The sequence below is a fragment of the Staurois parvus genome, unplaced genomic scaffold (genome assembly GCF_062004578.1).
Source record: "Staurois parvus isolate SC_StPar_1 unplaced genomic scaffold, SC_StPar_1.0 ptg000454l, whole genome shotgun sequence".
Classification (NCBI taxonomy): domain Eukaryota; kingdom Metazoa; phylum Chordata; class Amphibia; order Anura; family Ranidae; genus Staurois; species Staurois parvus.
The window spans coordinates 4,068,702-4,087,150 of record NW_028318250.1 but is presented as its reverse complement, the minus strand read 5'-3'; the positions used below and the strand labels follow the sequence as shown (position 1 = coordinate 4,087,150).

At 46.7% G+C, this 18,449-nt stretch overlaps 1 protein-coding gene across 1 annotated transcript in view; it reads left to right on the top strand.

Annotated features, from left to right (window-relative positions):
- The window catches only part of MTF1 (metal regulatory transcription factor 1), a 69,957-nt gene that overhangs the window by 35,666 nt on the left and 15,842 nt on the right, over nt 1–18,449 (top strand). The window contains exons 3-6 of the mRNA XM_089688789.1: nt 8,870–9,001; nt 10,076–10,149; nt 10,236–10,357; nt 16,799–16,876. Of these exons, the coding sequence (XP_089544915.1) occupies nt 8,870–9,001; nt 10,076–10,149; nt 10,236–10,357; nt 16,799–16,876 (406 nt within the window). The remainder of the gene's footprint in view (nt 1–8,869; nt 9,002–10,075; nt 10,150–10,235; nt 10,358–16,798; nt 16,877–18,449) is intronic.

Here is an 18,449-nt window from a genome sequence, read left to right as displayed (position 1 = left end):
ATATTTCCTCCCCCATTTGCCTCTTCCCCTGATTTCTCGGTCAGGATCAATAGCATCACTATCAACCCATCCCTGATGCTAGGGTGCTAGGGGTAACCCTGGATTCTGAACTATCCTTTCAGGGCCCACATCCAATCCCTGTCCAAATCATGCCGCCTCAACCTCCACAACATCTCCAGAATACGCCCCTTTTTAACCAATGATACCACAAAGCTCCTAATTCACTCCCTAGTTATCTCTCGCCTTGACTACTGCAACTCCCTCCTCATTGGCTTACCTTTACATAGGCTATCCCCCCTCCAGTCTATCATGAATACTGCTGCCAGGCTCATCCACCTTACCAACCGTTCAGTGTCTGCTGCCTATCCCTCCACTGGCTTCCACTTGCCCAACGAATAAAATTCAAAATACTAACAACTTGCAAAGCCATCCACAACTCTGCCCCCAGCTACATCACCAACCTGGTCTCAAAATATCAACCAAACCGCTCTCTTCGATCCTCCCAAGACCTTCTGCTCTCTAATGTCCGTGTCACCTCTTCCCATGCTCACCTCCATGACTTCTCCCGAGCTTCTCCCATCCTATAAAACTCCCTACCCCAATCTGTCCGGCTATCTCCTAATCTATCCACCTTTTAGACTTTTAAAACTTTCTCTTAATAGAAGACTATCCTGCTTCTACCTAGTAAACTGCCATTTATTTCCTCCATCAGCTCATCCCCCCATAGCTATTACGTTTTTTATCATTCAACCCTTCCTCTTAGATTGTAAGCTCTAATGAGCAGGGCCCTCTGTTTCCTCTTGTACCAAATTGTATTGTAGCTGTAATGTCTACCTTCATTAGAGATGAGCGAATCGAACATGACGAAGTGGAATTCGTTTCGAAGATTAGGAAATATTCGATTCGTGACGAATCCGAAGATTAGCCAACTTCGGATGCACGAATCGAATTTTCCCAAAAATGGCGGCGACATGTGTGGCGACGGAGCGGGGATCTCTGGGAAGGCGCGCAGACAAGGCGCGCTGACCCATAATGCATTCATTCATGACATGTGATCGCATTAGCCAATCAGCAGCCAGCCAGCCAGCACTGTGTAATGGTGGAGCTATAAATCGCGGCCATCTTAGAATTCTTCATTAGCCTCTGGTCATTCAAGAGAGACAGACCTCTCTGTATTAGGGACAGAGTTAGGGCCACAGAGACTTTAGGGACACAGAATTGTTACTCAGGGACACAGAATTGTTACTCAGGGACACAGAATTGTTACTCAGGGACACAGAATTGTTACTCAGGGACAGACACAGAATTGTTACTGAGGGACACAGAATTGTTACTGAGGGACACAGAATTGTTACTGAGGGACACAGAATTGTTACTGAGGGACACAGAATTGTTACTGAGGGACACAGAATTGTTACTCAGGGACACAGAATTGTTGCTCAGGGACACAGAATTGTTACTCAGGGACAGACACAGAATTGTTACTCAGGGACAGACACAGAATTGTTACTGAGGGACACAGAATTGTTACTGAGGGACACAGAATTGTTACTGAGGGACACAGAATTGTTACTCAGGGACACAGAATTGTTACTCAGGGACACAGAATCGTTGAATTAAAGAGTATGTCAGACAACACGCAGAGGAGTGGCAGAGGAGGCAATGTTTCAGGAGCGAGCAGACGTGGCAGCAGAGGAAGGGGTCGAGGCAGCACTAGTCGCAGCCAGAGGCCAGTGCTCCCGGTGTCATCCAGCGGTCGTGTCTCCACCGACAACCCTGCCGTCATCGATTGGTTGACTCGGTCGTCTTCCTCTTCCCAGGTCACCTCTGACACCTACAGCCAACGGTCGGTGGGTACGTCAGACACAACCGTTAGTTGGCATGGCCCGGGAGCAAGCCCACTGAAATCACGTGTCCTCTACCTGCCCCTGTCCTTTGGTGTTCCCTCACCAAGCGAAGTATCGCATGCTGTGGGCTCAGCCCCACTGCACAGTGAGGAAGAGCTAACAGAGGGCGGTCAGGAACGGGGGGAGACATCCGCCTCTTCAGCAGCCAGGCGAAGAAGTACTGGCGAGGAGAGTGGCTCGGTAGCCGGTCTAGAGACAGGTCTGTCTCCTGACCCACACGCAGCCGAGGGGGCTAGTAGTGAGGAGGAGACCCTAATTGATGATGATGAGGCTGATCGCACTTGGCAGCCTCGTCGTCATCAGGCTATTGCTTCCGCATCATCAGGAGAAGAGGGTGCCAGCTTGGCAGCGAGCAAAACAGTCGGTGGGTTGCCCAGGAGGCAGCAGGGTCGCAGCAGTGTCAGTGGAGGCAAACGGCCACGGAGTAGAGCACCAGCTCCACTGCAGCCTACCACCACGGCCAGTAGTGGTGCCGGTGTGCACGGAGGAAGTAGCAGTCAGCCAGTGAGGAGTAGCGGGGGCAAAGTTTCCTACTCGGCGGTGTGGCAATTTTTCGTCAAGCCGCCCGAGGAAGTAAACGTAGCCGTATGTCGACTATGTGGCCAGAAAGTCAAGCGTGGCCAGGGGGCCCATGTTAGGACTACAGCGTTGCGTCAGCATATGCAGCGTCGCCATTCGGTGGCCTGGGAAAACCGTGATAAAGATACGGCGGTTCTGCCTGCCCCAGCCCCCGCTCCATCACCCGCTCCGTTACTTGCTCCGTCACCCGACGTCAATCGCCCTCTATCAGCCAGTCAAGGCCCCAACACCTCTGCTGAGGGGAGTTGTCGCTCGTTGGCATCTTCCGCTCGTTCAGATGCTCCTTCTCCTGCTACTCCTCTTCACGGATTCCGTCAGCAGTCTTTCTTGGAATCCGTTTCCAAGAGACAACAGTTTGCGAGCACGCACCCGACGGTGCAGAAGCTGAACGTCCTCCTGTCCAAGTTGCTGGTGCTGCAGTCCCTCCCTTTCCAAGTGGTGGACTCAGCACCTTTCCGAGAAATGATGGCTTGTGCCGCGCCGCGGTGGAGAGTGCCAAGCCGGCATTTCTTCGCCAAAAAGGCAGTGCCAGCCCTGCATTCACATGTAGAAGAGATGGTGGGCCAGTCTTTGAGCATGTCGGTCTCTGCCAAAGTGCACGGCAGCGCCGACGTGTGGAGCTGTAACTACGGTCAGGGACAGTACATGTCATTTACGGCCCACTGGGTGAACGTGGTGCCGGCACAGCCGCACCAGCAACTTGGACAGGTCACGCCGCTTTTGCCTCCACGTTTGCACGTCCTTGGTCCAGCAAAGATGTCCGCCTCTACCACCTCTTCTTCCGCCGTGTCCTCAGCCGCCACCCCCGTGCCAAGTCCCATTACCCGACCGGCATATCACATGTGCAGGGCGCAACGGTGTCACGCTGTGCTGCACCTGGTATGCCTTGGCGAACGTAGTCACACAGGGGAGGAACTTCTGAGTGTAATGAACAGAGAAATCGACAGATGGCTGTCTCCGCGCAAACTGAAAATCGGAACCATGTTGACCGACAACGGAAAGAACATGGTGTCTGCTCTGCGTCAAGGAAGGTTGTGCCATGCGCCATGCATGGCTCACGTGTTCAATCTGGTTGTCAAGCGGTTCCTAAAATCCACCATCCCACTGCAAGACATCCTTAAAATGTCACGTAAACTTTGCATGCATTTCAGCCATTCCTACACCGCAAAGCACACCCTCCTTGAGCTGCAGCGGCAGAACGGAATTCCACAGCATCGCCTGATCTGCGACGTTGCAACAAGGTGGAATTCAACCCTACATATGTTAGACCGCCTTTACGAACAGCGAAAGGCCATCACCGATTTCCTGATGTTACAAGCGGATAAAGGTACTCCCCTGTATAACTTAGATGTCAGCCATTGGCAGCTCATGCGTGACACCTGCCGCTTGCTCAGGCCCTTTGAGGAGGCCACGCTATTCGTGAGTCGGCAGGACTATGGGATGAACGACGTCATTCCTCTGTTGCACGTCTTGGAACAAATGCTGTTAACAATGGCTGGTCAGGGTGCGGTAGACGTGGCGCACAGATCTCAACGCCACATGACCCCTGTGGGGGCAGGACAGGAAGAAGAGGAGGAGGTAGAGGAGGACATTGGTGCTCAGGAATTATTGAGTGAAATGGGTGGTTTTTCCACTCAGCGGACAGGAGTGGAGGAGCAGGAGCATCTGGTAGAGGAGGAGGAGGAGACAGAGGACCCAGACGCACCGTGGCAGTATGCTGTGGAGATGGAGGCAGGGAGTCCCTCGCATTCCTTGGCACAAATGGCCCATAGCATGCTCGTTTGCTTGCGTAGCGACAGCCGAATAATAACCATCAGACAGAGGGATGACTTTTGGCTGTCCACCTTGTTGGACCCTCGCTACCGTTCCAAAATGGTGGCCTTTTTCACACCTGCTGAGAGGGAGGCCAAAATAAAGTACTATAAAAACCACCTATGTAGTCAGTTGGTCTCTGCCTTTCTGCGCCAACGTCCATCCTCAGACACTGTGGGCCCTGTGCGCTCGCGTTCCGCTGCCATGGCAGCAGGGGAGGGGTGGGGTGGTAGGAGCAGTGGCAGCTCCACCAGCAGCGGCTGCCTCAGTCTGCAGTCGATGATGAGTAGCTTTCTTCACCAGCGCAGTGAGGAAACTACTAACCAGCCGCAGCAGCATCAGGTGGACCTGGAGCAGGACCTCAAACAACAGGCTTGGGCCTACTTGGACAGCACCCTGCCAACCGAGGTAGACAATCCCCTTGACTACTGGGCAACGAAACTTGACCTTTGGCCCCAACTAGCTGAATTTGCCCTTGAAAGGCTGTCATGCCCGGCCAGTAGCGTGGCATCGGAGCGCATGTTTAGTGCGGCAGGAGGTATTGTAACTCCGCGGAGGACACGACTGTCCACCCAAAGTGTGGAGAGACTCACGTTTGTGAAAATGAATCAGGCGTGGATTAGTCTGGATTTCAAACCACCAGTTCCTGACACAACTGACTAAATCCGCCATGAATCATGCCCCAAACATGTTATTTTTTTTAACATAGGCCTCTGTATGGCCTTCAATTTAAGCTGCTTACGCTTCGCCACTCTGCCATGGGCCCCTGTACCGCCTCCTCTTGCTGCTGCCAGGTCCAGAGTGTCTCATGGGTCCCTGTACGGCCTCCCATTGCTGCTGTCTCCATCGCCACACTCTGCCATGTGCCACTTTCAGGTCTCCTCACACTGCTGGTGGGTTCCATTTTGTCATAGGGTGCTGGCAGATTACGGGCCTCCCATTGCTGCTGCCAGGCCCGTAATCTGCCATGGGCCCCCGTACCGACTCCTCATGCTGCTGCCAGGCCCGTAATCTGTCATGGGCCCCTGTACCGCCTCCTCATGCTGCTGCCAGGTCCAGAGTGTCTCATGGGTCCCTGTACGGCCTCCCATTGCTGCTGTCTCCATCGCCACACTCTGCCATGTGCCACTTTCAGGTCTCCTCACACTGCTGGTGGGTTCCATTTTGTCATAGGGTGCTGGCAGATTACGGGCCTCCCATTGCTGCTGCCAGGCCCGTAATCTGCCATGGGCCCCCGTACCGACTCCTCATGCTGCTGCCAGGCCCGTAATCTGTCATGGGCCCCTGTACCGCCTCCTCATGCTGCTGCCAGGTCCAGAGTGTTTCATGGGTCCCTGTACGGCCTCCCATTGCTGCTGTCTCCATCGCCACACTCTGCCATGTGCCACTTTCAGGTCTCCTCACACTGCTGGTGGGTTCCATTTTGTCATAGGGTGCTGGCAGGTTACGGGCCTCCCATTGCTGCTGCCAGGCCCGTAATCTGCCATGGGCTCCCGTACCGACTCCTCATGCTGCTGCCAGGCCCGTAATCTGTCATGGGCCCCTGTACCGCCTCCTCATGCTGCTGCCAGGTCCAGAGTGTCTCATGGGTCCCTGTACGGCCTCGCATTGCTGCTGTCTCCATCGCCACACTCTGCCATGTGCCACTTTCAGGTCTCCTCACACTGCTGGTGGGTTCCATTTTGTCATAGGGTGCTGGCAGATTATGGGCCTCCCATTGCTGCTGCCAGGCCCGTAATCTGCCATGGGCCCCCGTACCGACTCCTCATGCTGCTGCCAGGCCCGTAATCTGTCATGGGCCCCTGTACCGCCTCCTCATGCTGCTGCCAGGTCCAGAGTGTCTCATGGGTCCCTGTACGGCCTCCCATTGCTGCTGTCTCCATCGCCACACTCTGCCATGTGCCACTTTCAGGTCTCCTCACACTGCTGGTGGGTTCCATTTTGTCATAGGGTGCTGGCAGATTACGGGCCTCCCATTGCTGTTGCCAGGCCCGTAATCTGCCATGGGCCCCCGTACCGACTCCTCATGCTGCTGCCAGGCCCGTAATCTGTCATGGGCCCCTGTACCGCCTCCTCATGCTGCTGCCAGGTCCAGAGTGTCTCATGGGTCCCTGTACGGCCTCCCATTGCTGCTGTCTCCATCGCCACACTCTGCCATGTGCCACTTTCAGGTCTCCTCACACTGCTGGTGGGTTCCATTTTGTGATAGGGTGCTGGCAGATTACGGGCCTCCCATTGCTGCTGCCAGGCCCATAATCTGCCATGGGCCCCCGTACCGACTCCTCATGCTGCTGCCAGGCCCGTAATCTGTCATGGGCCCCTGTACCGCCTCCTCATGCTGCTGCCAGGTCCAGAGTGTCTCATGGGTCCCTGTACGGCCTCCCATTGCTTCTGTCTCCATCGCCACACTCTGCCATGTGCCACTTTCAGGTCTCCTCACACTGCTGGTGGGTTCCATTTTGTCATAGGGTGCTGGCAGATTACGGGCCTCCCATTGCTGCTGCCAGGCCCGTAATCTGCCATGGGCCCCCGTACCGACTCCTCATGCTGCTGCCAGGCCCGTAATCTGTCATGGGCCCCTGTACCGCCTCCTCATGCTGCTGCCAGGTTCAGAGTGTCTCATGGGTCCCTGTACGGCCTCGCATTGCTGCTGTCTCCATCGCCACACTCTGCCATGTGCCACTTTCAGGTCTCCTCACACTGCTGGTGGGTTCCATTTTGTCATAGGGTGCTGGCAGATTACGGGCCTCCCATTGCTGCTGCCAGGCCCGTAATCTGCCATGGGCCCCCGTACCGACTCCTCATGCTGCTGCCAGGCCCGTAATCTGTCATGGGCCCCTGTACCGCCTCCTCATGCTGCTGCCAGGTCCAGAGTGTCTCATGGGTCCCTGTACGGCCTCCCATTGCTGCTGTCTCCATCGCCACACTCTGCCATGTGCCACTTTCAGGTCTCCTCACACTGCTGGTGGGTTCCATTTTGTCATAGGGTGCTGGCAGATTACGGGCCTCCCATTGCTGCTGCCAGGCCCGTAATCTGCCATGGGCCCCCGTACCGACTCCTCATGCTGCTGCCAGGCCCGTAATCTGTCATGGGCCCCTGTACCGCCTCCTCATGCTGCTGCCAGGTCCAGAGTGTCTCATGGGTCCCTGTACGGCCTCCCATTGCTGCTGTCTCCATCGCCACACTCTGCCATGTGCCACTTTCAGGTCTCCTCACACTGCTGGTGGGTTCCATTTTGTCATAGGGTGCTGTATGGCCTCCCATTGCTGCTGCCTCCACCGCCACACTGTGGCTCCACACTCTGGTTTTGGCCCCGTGACTGCCCAAATGAGTGAAGTGTGCGGTGATTCTAAGATCGACGGCACTCATCTGCATGTCATACTGACTGACAGTATTATTTCTCTTCCCCAGCAGACTCCAAGGGCATTTAAATTAAAGGTACAGTGTTCTGCACTAATATAAAGGCTCTCTGAAGCCTAGAAACACCCTTTTTATAAGTTAAATTCGCAGTGAATATATTCGCCTCGAATCGAATTTATTCCTCGAATTCGTCGAATCAGCCGAATCGAATTTTTGAATACTTCGCTCATCTCTAACCTTCATTTTGTAAAGCGCTGCACACACTGTTGGCGCTATATAAATCCTGTATAATAATAGTTGGGACACCTGTTTCAGTGACACCTCTGTAAGTTGGGAACTCTGAAAGTTGAGATTTCATGTTGCATCTCCATGACAGGAACGTAATAGAAACTTTCTTTGCTAGCCGGATACAGGCAGCAAAAGATGATTTGAGGGAATTCTCTGCTCTTTATAAAACTAAAAGAAATGTTTTGGCTTTAAATACACTTTAAGTTGAAAAATAATAGTAGTTAAGTGCTGCCTAGACATAATTACACTAACATATGCATAGCATTTCATACAGTGATTCTTCACAAAGCACTGTGAATAACCCTGCTCAGTGATGTTGGCGGGGGTCCCACTAAGTGCAATCAACTTTAAGAGTCCACACAAGTCGGTGAGTGAGGGGTACCAACGGTGGGGAGCACAGTGTGTGTTTTTCCAGCACTTTTAAGAAGATCACAGCACAGATATGGTTATAGATTGCACGGTTATTCACAGTGCATGGACTTTGTGAAGAATCATTGTGTGAAATGCTATATATATGTTGGTGTAATTATGTCTAGGCAATGCTTAACTACTATTATTTTTCAACTTTATGAGGGTCAGGACCCTTTGTAGTAGCAGCAGCCTCCTTTGATTGATTTGATTGATTATTTTTGATATTTTGTTTTTTTTTATTATTTAATGTTTTACAAATAATGTTTTGATGTTTATGATTTGATGTTCACTTGAGTTATCTATTAAGATATCTTTTCTTTAGTTTGGTGTACACAGACACATAATTTATACCTAAGCACGGGTCATAAAATCGTTTCTTAGTTTAAATGCACTTTAACTGGAGTTTATGTACAAGTATTTGTAGGGTATTTGTATTGCCCATAGAAACTAGTATTTTTTCATAGGAAGGGTATAAAGTGGAGCCTTTTTTAAAACTTATTTTTTTCTGCAGGTTGAGAGCCCATAAAAGACTTCATACTGGTGAAACATTTAATTGTGTGACAGAGGGCTGCAGCAAATACTTCACTACGCACAGCGACTTACGGAAACACATTCGGACTCACACCAGAGAGAAACCTTTCAGGTGAGTTTACTAATTAAAACACGACAGGCTTTTTACACCAACCAATATTGAAGAAAAACTGCCAAGAAAGAATTTTCATGGCAACATTGACGATTTTATAAAAGTGCAAGTTCCTCGGCTATCATGCTGCCCTCAGGCTTCAATGATTTCGGAGTCATTGACCTGTAACAACGATGTAAATCAAGAATACACTTACTGCATGATCGTTCTGGTACAGAGACTTGGAAAAGATTGAAGCAAGAGGTTGGCAGGCAGCTTGCATTTTCCAGAGATCAACAATGGGAATCCCTGTATTTTTCTCATGGCAGGATTTGCAGCTGAACACCTAAGAATAATAAAACACACATTTGTTCAAAATCATTAACCGTGTTTTTAACAGCTGGTGTCAATACCTGAAATTCCTATTGATATCAGTCTCCTGTAATTTCCTAGTCAGCATTCTGGGAGGGGGCACGTTGAAGCAGTCAAAATCTCCTACAATGCACATGTTGCTGACAGTGAACAGAATAGCAGAATAAGCAGAGTTGATGACTTTTAGTGCTTGTTAATATGTGCGGCAGTCATTGCTGCCCCTCTGAGAAGTGTTTCATGGTGGATCACTTTTCAAAGACATTTGACAGGTAGTGAGGCGCCAATAAGTCATCTCCATGCCTACTGTTTTAACCCTGTAGATTTAGCACCATTGCGCTGAAACCGTGTGCATTTTATGTGGTTGCAGGGAGGTTATGGCACTACCCCAAACAGGTCACATTCAATGACGGAATTGCCTGCCGAATTCTGCCTACTGTTTCATTTTTGCAGTGACATGAAATTTTTCAGGGGTTCCTTCAAGTCGAGAAATAGTGGTCTAGAGTACTTCTTACATCTCTAGGGTCTGGTGTTTAATTTATGTTGTGCTATTTTATCGCATTCACTCTGTTTGGAAGGATGCCTATCACTCCCACTGGACTGTGTTACAAAAAATCTTCGGAGCTATTAAGTGAAGTATCCCTGATATAGGTTGAGTTGTACGTGTCTGTTGATATTGCGGTGGTACAGTCGTTGTATAAGAAGTTCTGTCATTCTTTTTTTCAGGTGTGATCACGATGGTTGTGGGAAAGCGTTTGCTGCCAGCCATCACCTCAAAACACATGCTAGGAAGCACACTGGTAAGTCTGTTCTACACCTGATTCTTTTACAGGAATACTGTAGGGAACAAAAATAATGATTGCAGTATTTGTATATGTTGTGACAGGGGACAGACCGTTTCATACCAGTGATGGATGTGAAAAAACTTTCAGCACTCAGTATTGCCTGAAGAGTCACATGAAGGGTCATGATCTTGCTAATTTAGAAGATCCATTCTCAAGTCATGAGGTGTGTGATGTATTAGTTTTCACTTATGGACAAGCATTGTTTTTTATATAAAAAAGAACATTTATTATGTATAACATTGTTAAAATGCTATGCATATTTATGTATGATTATCCTGTTTTTACCAAATTTTTAAAAATATTGTGATGTGAAAATGCTCTTTTTCCGGATTGTGGTTATCTTTTAAACAGCTTGGTTGGAAGGTTGTGAGGAAAGCCAGCAATGAAAATATGGCTCATCTTTTAACCTGTTTGCTTGCCATCAATTTTCGTTTCAGCATGTTTTATTCTGTTTTGTTTTAAAGAGAGATACAAATACGGTTTACAAATCGATGCCAAAAAGCTGAATAACCAATATATAAACAAAGAAGGGATCATAATAAAAATTGTACAAACAGCAAAGTGGCATGGTTGACCATTAGTCAATATGGCAAAACAGTGAAAGAGATAGCAGCCATGAGGCAGACACTGTTGATTGACCTGGGTGACAGATATGGCATCTGTCCAGTAATGGGAACTTTTGTTAGAAAATTAAGAAGAGAAGAAAGGGGAGAAAGAGGAGTGGAGGGGTGTGACACAGGGAGTGTACAGCCCACTGGGAAGCCACTTATGCGGGCTTGCTATCCATTTTCCAAAGTTGTTGACCCATTATTTCCAGGTCTTGATTTCCTCATTAAGCAGACCCTGCCACTGTAAAGGTAAAAACGCTCCTGACAGGTGTGAAGTGCCACAGGAGCCCACATATACTGTAACCTACAGCAGCTTTCAGTCCTACCTGCTTCTCCGAAATGCTGGGCCTTTCTGACCAGCAAAACTTCAGCACCCTTTTGATAGATGCCTAAAAGCACATGGAAATATAGTCCCTTACGTAAAAATGCACAGGCACCTCTGATACGTTTATAAACATAAAATGTTAGTAAAATCTTCCAGATAATTGTCAGGATAATCTCCAGGTGATTATGTAAAATCCCAGTGTATGGATCCTCAGGTGGGTGTGCTAATATATGAAATGCGCACTCACCAGAAGCGCATAAATATAGTGTGTTGTATCATATACTGTTGAAACAGTAAGGGATCCCTTCTTAGGGTGGTCCGGAATGCAGCCTGGGAGTGGATGGCCTTCCTTAGGTATAAGGATATTGGCAAGCCAGGGTAAATGGATCAAACTTGTCCAGGCTCTGGGATGTTCACCGGGGTTTGCTGGGAAGTTAAAATGCTCGGTGCGGAGCAAAGAAAAGGGGTATTCCCATAGTGTAGTATTTAAAATGATACTTTAATGGTATTAAATGTAAAAAGTATAAAATCCAAACATGTACACGTACCTTTAATACCATTAAAGCATCATTTTAAATACTTTTCAGATTTTTCATATCCTGGACAGTGTCTATTTAAAACAGGGGTGCTCGACCTCTGGCCCATGGGTCACATGTGGCCCTCGACCTCAAACCAGCGAAGAACACTTCTATTATCCCCTGCAGGTTTGGTGCACTTTCAGAAAGTGCGCCACACTCAAACGATATAATGGCAAAGCGCAGCTAACCCGCAGGAAAGCTGCAGGTGCACTGCATTGCACCCATGGCGCGGGTAAGCCGCAGCGCATCAGTGTGAAAGCAGTCTTATAGGAAGCTCAGGACAGTAAGGGCTTGTTTACATTAGCAGTTTGGAGGGTAGTAAAACCCCATAGTTGATATGTGTTTTTACCACACACCCCCAGCCGCTGGAATTACATCAGGGGTCGCATTGGAAATCCCACTGCATGTTCCAAGGGGCCTGTGCAGCCTCCCTGTCACATTCTGTTTTACACTTGGACAGGAGGGGATACAGGGGGGGGGGTGGCATATGCAGGAGCTGATCCTCTCTATTTGCCTACTGCAATCGTTGAAAGCTGGCTTCTCCTCTTCTTGCTCCTGTCGGCATTCAGTGGCTGCAGGAGGAAAAGGTTCATTATGCTATTCAAAATAAAAAAAAAAAAAAGTAAATTCTGAACCATACCATTTCATTGTGGCCCGTGACTGGTTACCAAGTCACTTAAGTGGCCCTCACTCTTCGAAGGGTTGAGCACCCTTGATTTAAAGGATCAGTTCACCTTTTGACCAAAAAAAGTAAATGCACATTTTTTTGCAGGTAATACAAGTTTCCTGCAGACCTCTCAGTGTTCTGCTTACCTGTATGGGATGTACGTGCAAGCAGTTATACTGACAGGAAGATTCAATGAACTACCACGGCGCTCTACAATGCCATAATAGTTCATTGAGAACTGCAAGCTGACAGCTGCTAAGGCAGAAAACTGAATGAGTGATGCGGCTGTATGGACAGAGCCCTACATGGCCATGCTTTTTTTTTTACAAAAGTGAAAGATAGAACAGGGAACTTATCCCTGTTCTTGTGTCATTGGGGGGGGGGGGGGGCAGCGGGTAGCGGCTGCAGCATTGCAAATATGTTACCTGTCCCACCCTAAAAATCAGTGGAACATGTAACATAATCCCAAAGGTGAACTTATCCTTTAAAGTGATACTAAACCCAGGACTCTGCATTTACTATATCTGGTCTCCCACAGTACACAGAAAATGGAAATGCAATTATTTTAGTAAATATAAACTGCTAAATACCTTTTCTCTTCAGCAGTTAGAGCAGTCTTGTGACTTCTATCAGTGCCAGCAGAGCACATGTTAAAACTTGTAGGAGGCATTTTCATTCTGCTCTAGGAGGATACAGAATCCCTGACCTCTGTCTGGTGCTGATTGGTCCTGTGCTGATCACATGCACTCTTCCAAGAAAAGAAAAAAAAAAACCTCTTGAGCAATACACACCAAACTGAGCATGTGCAGAGTGACTCCACATGATATGTCATATCAGGAGATAAGAGGGGGACACTGGAAAAAGGGGAGGATCAGAGAAGTCAGGATCAAACAGCCTTTATACACAATGAAGGTGATTGACCCTTTAGGTTCCAAAGTGAATATAACAAGCATGCTATACTGCATATACAGACGGATTTTACTGTATTGGGTTTAGTAACAGCTATGCCTCTGTTCTATGCCAGAGCATATTTTTCAGTAGAAGACTGGGAGGAATCTTATGACATAAATGCTGGTGGAGTGTAATGTGTAAACCATCAAAAATGTTTAGCTGAAGTTCATTATACACTTTCTGTCACTAAAGTGTATGTAAACTTGAACAGTGAATTTGCCCCACTGAATATTCAGTTGAATTCCCTTTGTTACATCTGTTTATTAAGGCCATGTTTATGGTGGCCACTTGCATGTAATTACTCAAGCAGCAATTACTTGCGAATGATCTGGGCTAGACGCAGATTGTCTGTGTCTAGGGCCGATCATTCAGGGCTCGCTCACACTAGATGCAGTCCAGTACGCTTTTTTCTGCATCAAAAATGTGTGCACAGTGTTTTCCATGTATTTCAATTGCCATAGTTCACACCAGTGCAGTCAGTTCCAGTCAGTTTCTGGTGTAGGAAAAAAAGTAGAGCATGCTGCATTTTTTTTCTGCACAGAACCATACTGGAACATGACAAACTGTACCGGAACTGCGTGTGGTGTGAGCTGTAAGCGGATCCGGAGTTTGCTTTTGTAGTGTGAGCTGGTCCTGATAGTAAAAATATACTGTGTTACCGTAACAAATATGATCAATAAAATGTTTGATATTGGGCTGAAAAAAAAAATTCAATAAGTACTAACAATAAAAATGTGAATCCTAATTTGAACATAAATAATTTCATAACACTGTCAGTAAATAGAAATATTCAAAAGTGTCCAAATATTTCATAAAAATCATTAAATACGCATGTGATAGTCCCAAAATCTAAACGTAAATAGGTCCCTTTTAACTGTTCAGAAAAATATTTCCTTTCCCCTTGAAAGTGGTGCCAAGTATGTCCAACCGTCACCCAAATAGTGGTAAGATGCAGACTTACCAGATACCAATGACCCCCTAATTAGAGTAATCATAAATAGCATGGCCGGTATGATTAGACATCAATGGCGCCCCTCCATCTGTTCCACAGGACCATCAGCTAGCAGGGTTCCCCAGGCAGTCACTTTCGGTCCTCAGCAGCATAGACATATAATTCGGTACCTTTATCAGGATATTGCATTCACATATGCTAAAACAGTACTGTGCATAAAAAAAGCTGGCATACAGCAGTAACTTTCAGGTCACTTCCGGTGCACGATGATGCCAGCAAGAGGCATTATGGGAATGAAGGAGGGTGGAAGAGTTGAGGGGATGTCTGTGTTCTTTGATATCCTTCATAAATGAAGTAGGCAGGGCTGACACCATGTGTTTAGGAATTCAGAGCTGTGTTATGTCAAAGAAGGTAGGAGCACACTATTTTTTTGGCATATCAATATTTAGTTTTCTGTGCTTGCAGCATGTTTAAAGGGATAAAACTTGAGAAAACATGGACTAAATTTTAGTTTGTTTTTTGTGTTAGTTTTTTTTTTATATTACACTTTGAAGAGGCTTCGCTCACTAAGGCTCTTAACGTTTAAATTCAATGTAAATTCAGTGATGATTGAAATTAAATTCAGTTAATTTATATATCGGAATCACTACAGTTACAGGTAACTGATTTCAGGGTGAAATGTTAAGGTCAGTGAGGTAGTTATGCCCCACAGTAATCCATAGGGGGCAATGGATGCATCTTGGTCCTTCATACCGCTTTATCACAAATACAACACCTGTCTGTACATTCCCCTGTAGTAATTATATGGTCAATCCGTATTAATAAGCTGTGATTAAAGGAATGCAGAGATAACAGTGCTACTGTTTACTTTTCTGCTTCTGTAATCTAAAACACTGAAAGTGTGAACTCTATAACTGACCCCACTGAGGTTAAATAGCTTAACTTAGTCTCAGTAGCTTGACAGACAGTGACTTGATCCAAACAACATCTTGCAGATCATAGAAAACTTTATTCCAAAACAACTGTCATAACAGATGAACATTAGGTAAAAAAATCACCGTGTATCTAGCTACAGCAGAATACAATACATGTGGTGAATAGAAGCTAAAGCATGAAAACGAAGGGTGGGACTAACTATATAGAGCATCCCCTAGCTACGGAGTGAGGTAGGAACAAAAATTAAAGGATAGGTTCACCTTTCGTAACATGTTACACCCATATTCAGGGTGTAACATGTTACCATGTGACCGGCCTCCGCACCCCTCCAATCCCCACTATGACAGCTAGCAGGGGATCTTCTCCTCCCCGCTAGCTGTCACAATTTTAAAAAACTGTGGCAGTGCGGGGTCCCACCCACTAGGCTGCCTCATACAGTCACAGCAATCTGTGAATGGGAAAACTACAAGTCCTGGCAGCCTTTGCAGCTGTCGGCTTGTAGTTTTTAATGAACTACCATGGCACTTCATAGCACCGTGGCAAGAAGATATACTGACAGGTCAGGGGGAGACCTGCATGGTACCAGCGATCTGCTGATCGCTGGTGCAATGCTTTAGTTGCTTCACAAACAAAAAATAATAAATGCACTTTTTTACCTGCAAAAAAATGTACATTTATTACTTTTTGTTAATAGGTGAACTTGTCCTTTTAAATGCAGACAGACAATGCATGTGTAATAGTTAACCACAGCCAAAAATATTTTATTCATTATTCCTTTCTGTCTGGTAAAGTCTATCTGTTGGGATAGAAAAAAATCCTGCTTTGCAGAGGCACTGCCCACACACTGCAAGGGTTAAATGGTCATTTAGGTCTAGGGTACCTGAAAAAGCACTTCTCTGACAGCTGTCACTCTCCTCTTTTCCCCTACACTCCAGCAGTTCACTTTCCCTCTGTGTCCTCACATGCAGTGCATAGTGATGAGCCCTGCGCTGCAACTGTCAGGGCATTGAGAAGAAGAGGCTGGGGAGATTGGTCTAGTGGCGAAGAGGAAGCCTGAAGGAGTGGAGGATTGGGTCATTAAAACTGCTTTTTCCAGTACCCTAGATTTAAATGAGCATTTGACCTTTGCAGTGTAGGGGCACCACCACTGCAAGAAAGGATATTTGTTTTCCCCAGAGTTCAGCTTTAACACAAATTCAGTACTATTGTGGGCCAGTATAGAGAGTCAGTAGGCCCAGTGTATGTCATCTCTGAGCTTGTTGGACCTTTCATGTTTACAAAGCTGAAGCCATCTGATGTTGAGGATGCTGAGCAGTTTTAAATGCTTTGTTGGAAGCCTGCTTACATTTAAAAAGAGAAAATATCAGTAGGAAACCCTTTTATTCATCAGGTGAAGAAATCACCTGTTTTATAGCTAAAAGAACTTTGTGTTAATCACTTGTTTTCCTTTTGGGGAAAAAAAGCAGAGAGTACTAGAGTGAAAGATAATCATTGTTATACCTAAAATGCCCTGTGCTGAAATGGGACAATAAACCAGGTACAGAAAAGGTCTTGATCATTCACAGACTATTATGTGTTATTTTCCAGGATACAAAGGATTGGCTCTGTCTGAGTGATTTAAGCACTTTATCAACTGAATCTGAACTGCGAGAAAATGCTAATGCAGTAAGTATCTGTGAGTAAATCTCATGCTGTATGTAGCATTTTGTAAGTGTTCTCCATGCAAAGCAGAGAAGTGCAAGCTTTCATATTAATCATTGCCCCAGCAGCACACTGAAAACGGTCTCAACTGAAATTGCAGTCTCTTACAGTCCATGTCGTAGCCACAGTAAAATTTAAATGAGTTTACTGTGGGTTTTTTTTCTTTCTTTTAACCGCATTCCCCCTGCCCTATAGCAGATACACTGCTACAGGGTGGCAGGGGTGCACAAAATCACGTGTGTGTATATGTATGTGTGTGTGTGTGTGTGTGTGTGTGTGTATATATATATATATATATATATATATGTATGTGTGTGTGTGATTTTGCATTTCTGGGTAGGGGGCGTGTGCTCCCTATCCGCGCTGCTATTCGCAGCCTCGGCTATCAAACACAGAGGCTTGGTTGGTGATTACTCGCCGGCACCAGGTAATTGTGAAGCATTACCGACGGAGGGAGAGAACTGTAAGTAAACAATACAGTTCTCTCCCCTGTCTGCTCCTGCACACTGCTTTGCATGGTTCTGCTGCTTTGCAGCTGAAAGCACACACACAGCCCACAGTAAAACAACACACAGTTAACCCTTTGATCGCCCCACATTACCGACGGGGGGAGAGAACTGTATGTAAGAAATACAGGTCTCTCCCCTGTCAGCTCCTGCACATTGCTTTGTATGGCATAGCAGAGCCATACAAAGCAGTGTGCTTACAGTGGAAGCACACACACACAGCACATAATGTGAAACAGCACACAGTTAACCATTTGATCGCCCCAGATGTTAAACCCTTCCTGCCCAGTTCCCTTAGTACAGTGCTTTTTATTAGCATTGATCACTGTATTGGTGTCACAGGGGACGTCGGTGACACCAAGTCAGTTCCCACCAGTGTCAGAATGTCCGCCGCAGTCCCGCTATAAGTCACTAAACACTGCCATTACTAGTAAAAAATAAATAAAAAAATCCCATAGTATATATACCGCCATTTGTAAACACTAGAACTTTCACGTATATCAATTAATTTACACATATTGACATGTAGCAGAATACGTTCTGGCCTAAATTTATGACGAAATTTGATTTTTAAGATTTTTGCTACTGGACATGTTTAATAGCAAAAAGTCCAAAATATTGATTTTTTTTTTTTCTCAAAATTGTCGGTCTTTTTTTCTTTTTCTTTTTTTTTTTTTTATAGCACAAAAAATAAAAAACGCACAGGTGATCAAATACCAAAGAAAGTTCTATTCATGGAAAAAAAAGGATGTAAATTTCATTTGGGTGCAGCGTTGCTTGACCGCGCAATTGTCATTTAACGTAACACAGCACGATAATGCAAAAAATGGCCTGGTCAGGAAGGGGGGTAAATCCTCTGGAGGGCAAGTGGTAATTTAAAATCTAATCTGTAAACTGCTTGGCCCCTGTGAAATGGGTGTCATGTGGTCTGATCAGCAGGGGATTTGTGAACAGATCACCTGCTGATTGGAGCAGAATGGGACAGACGACCCTTTTGTGACATCCATGCCTGTCAGTTTTTGTCTGCAGTC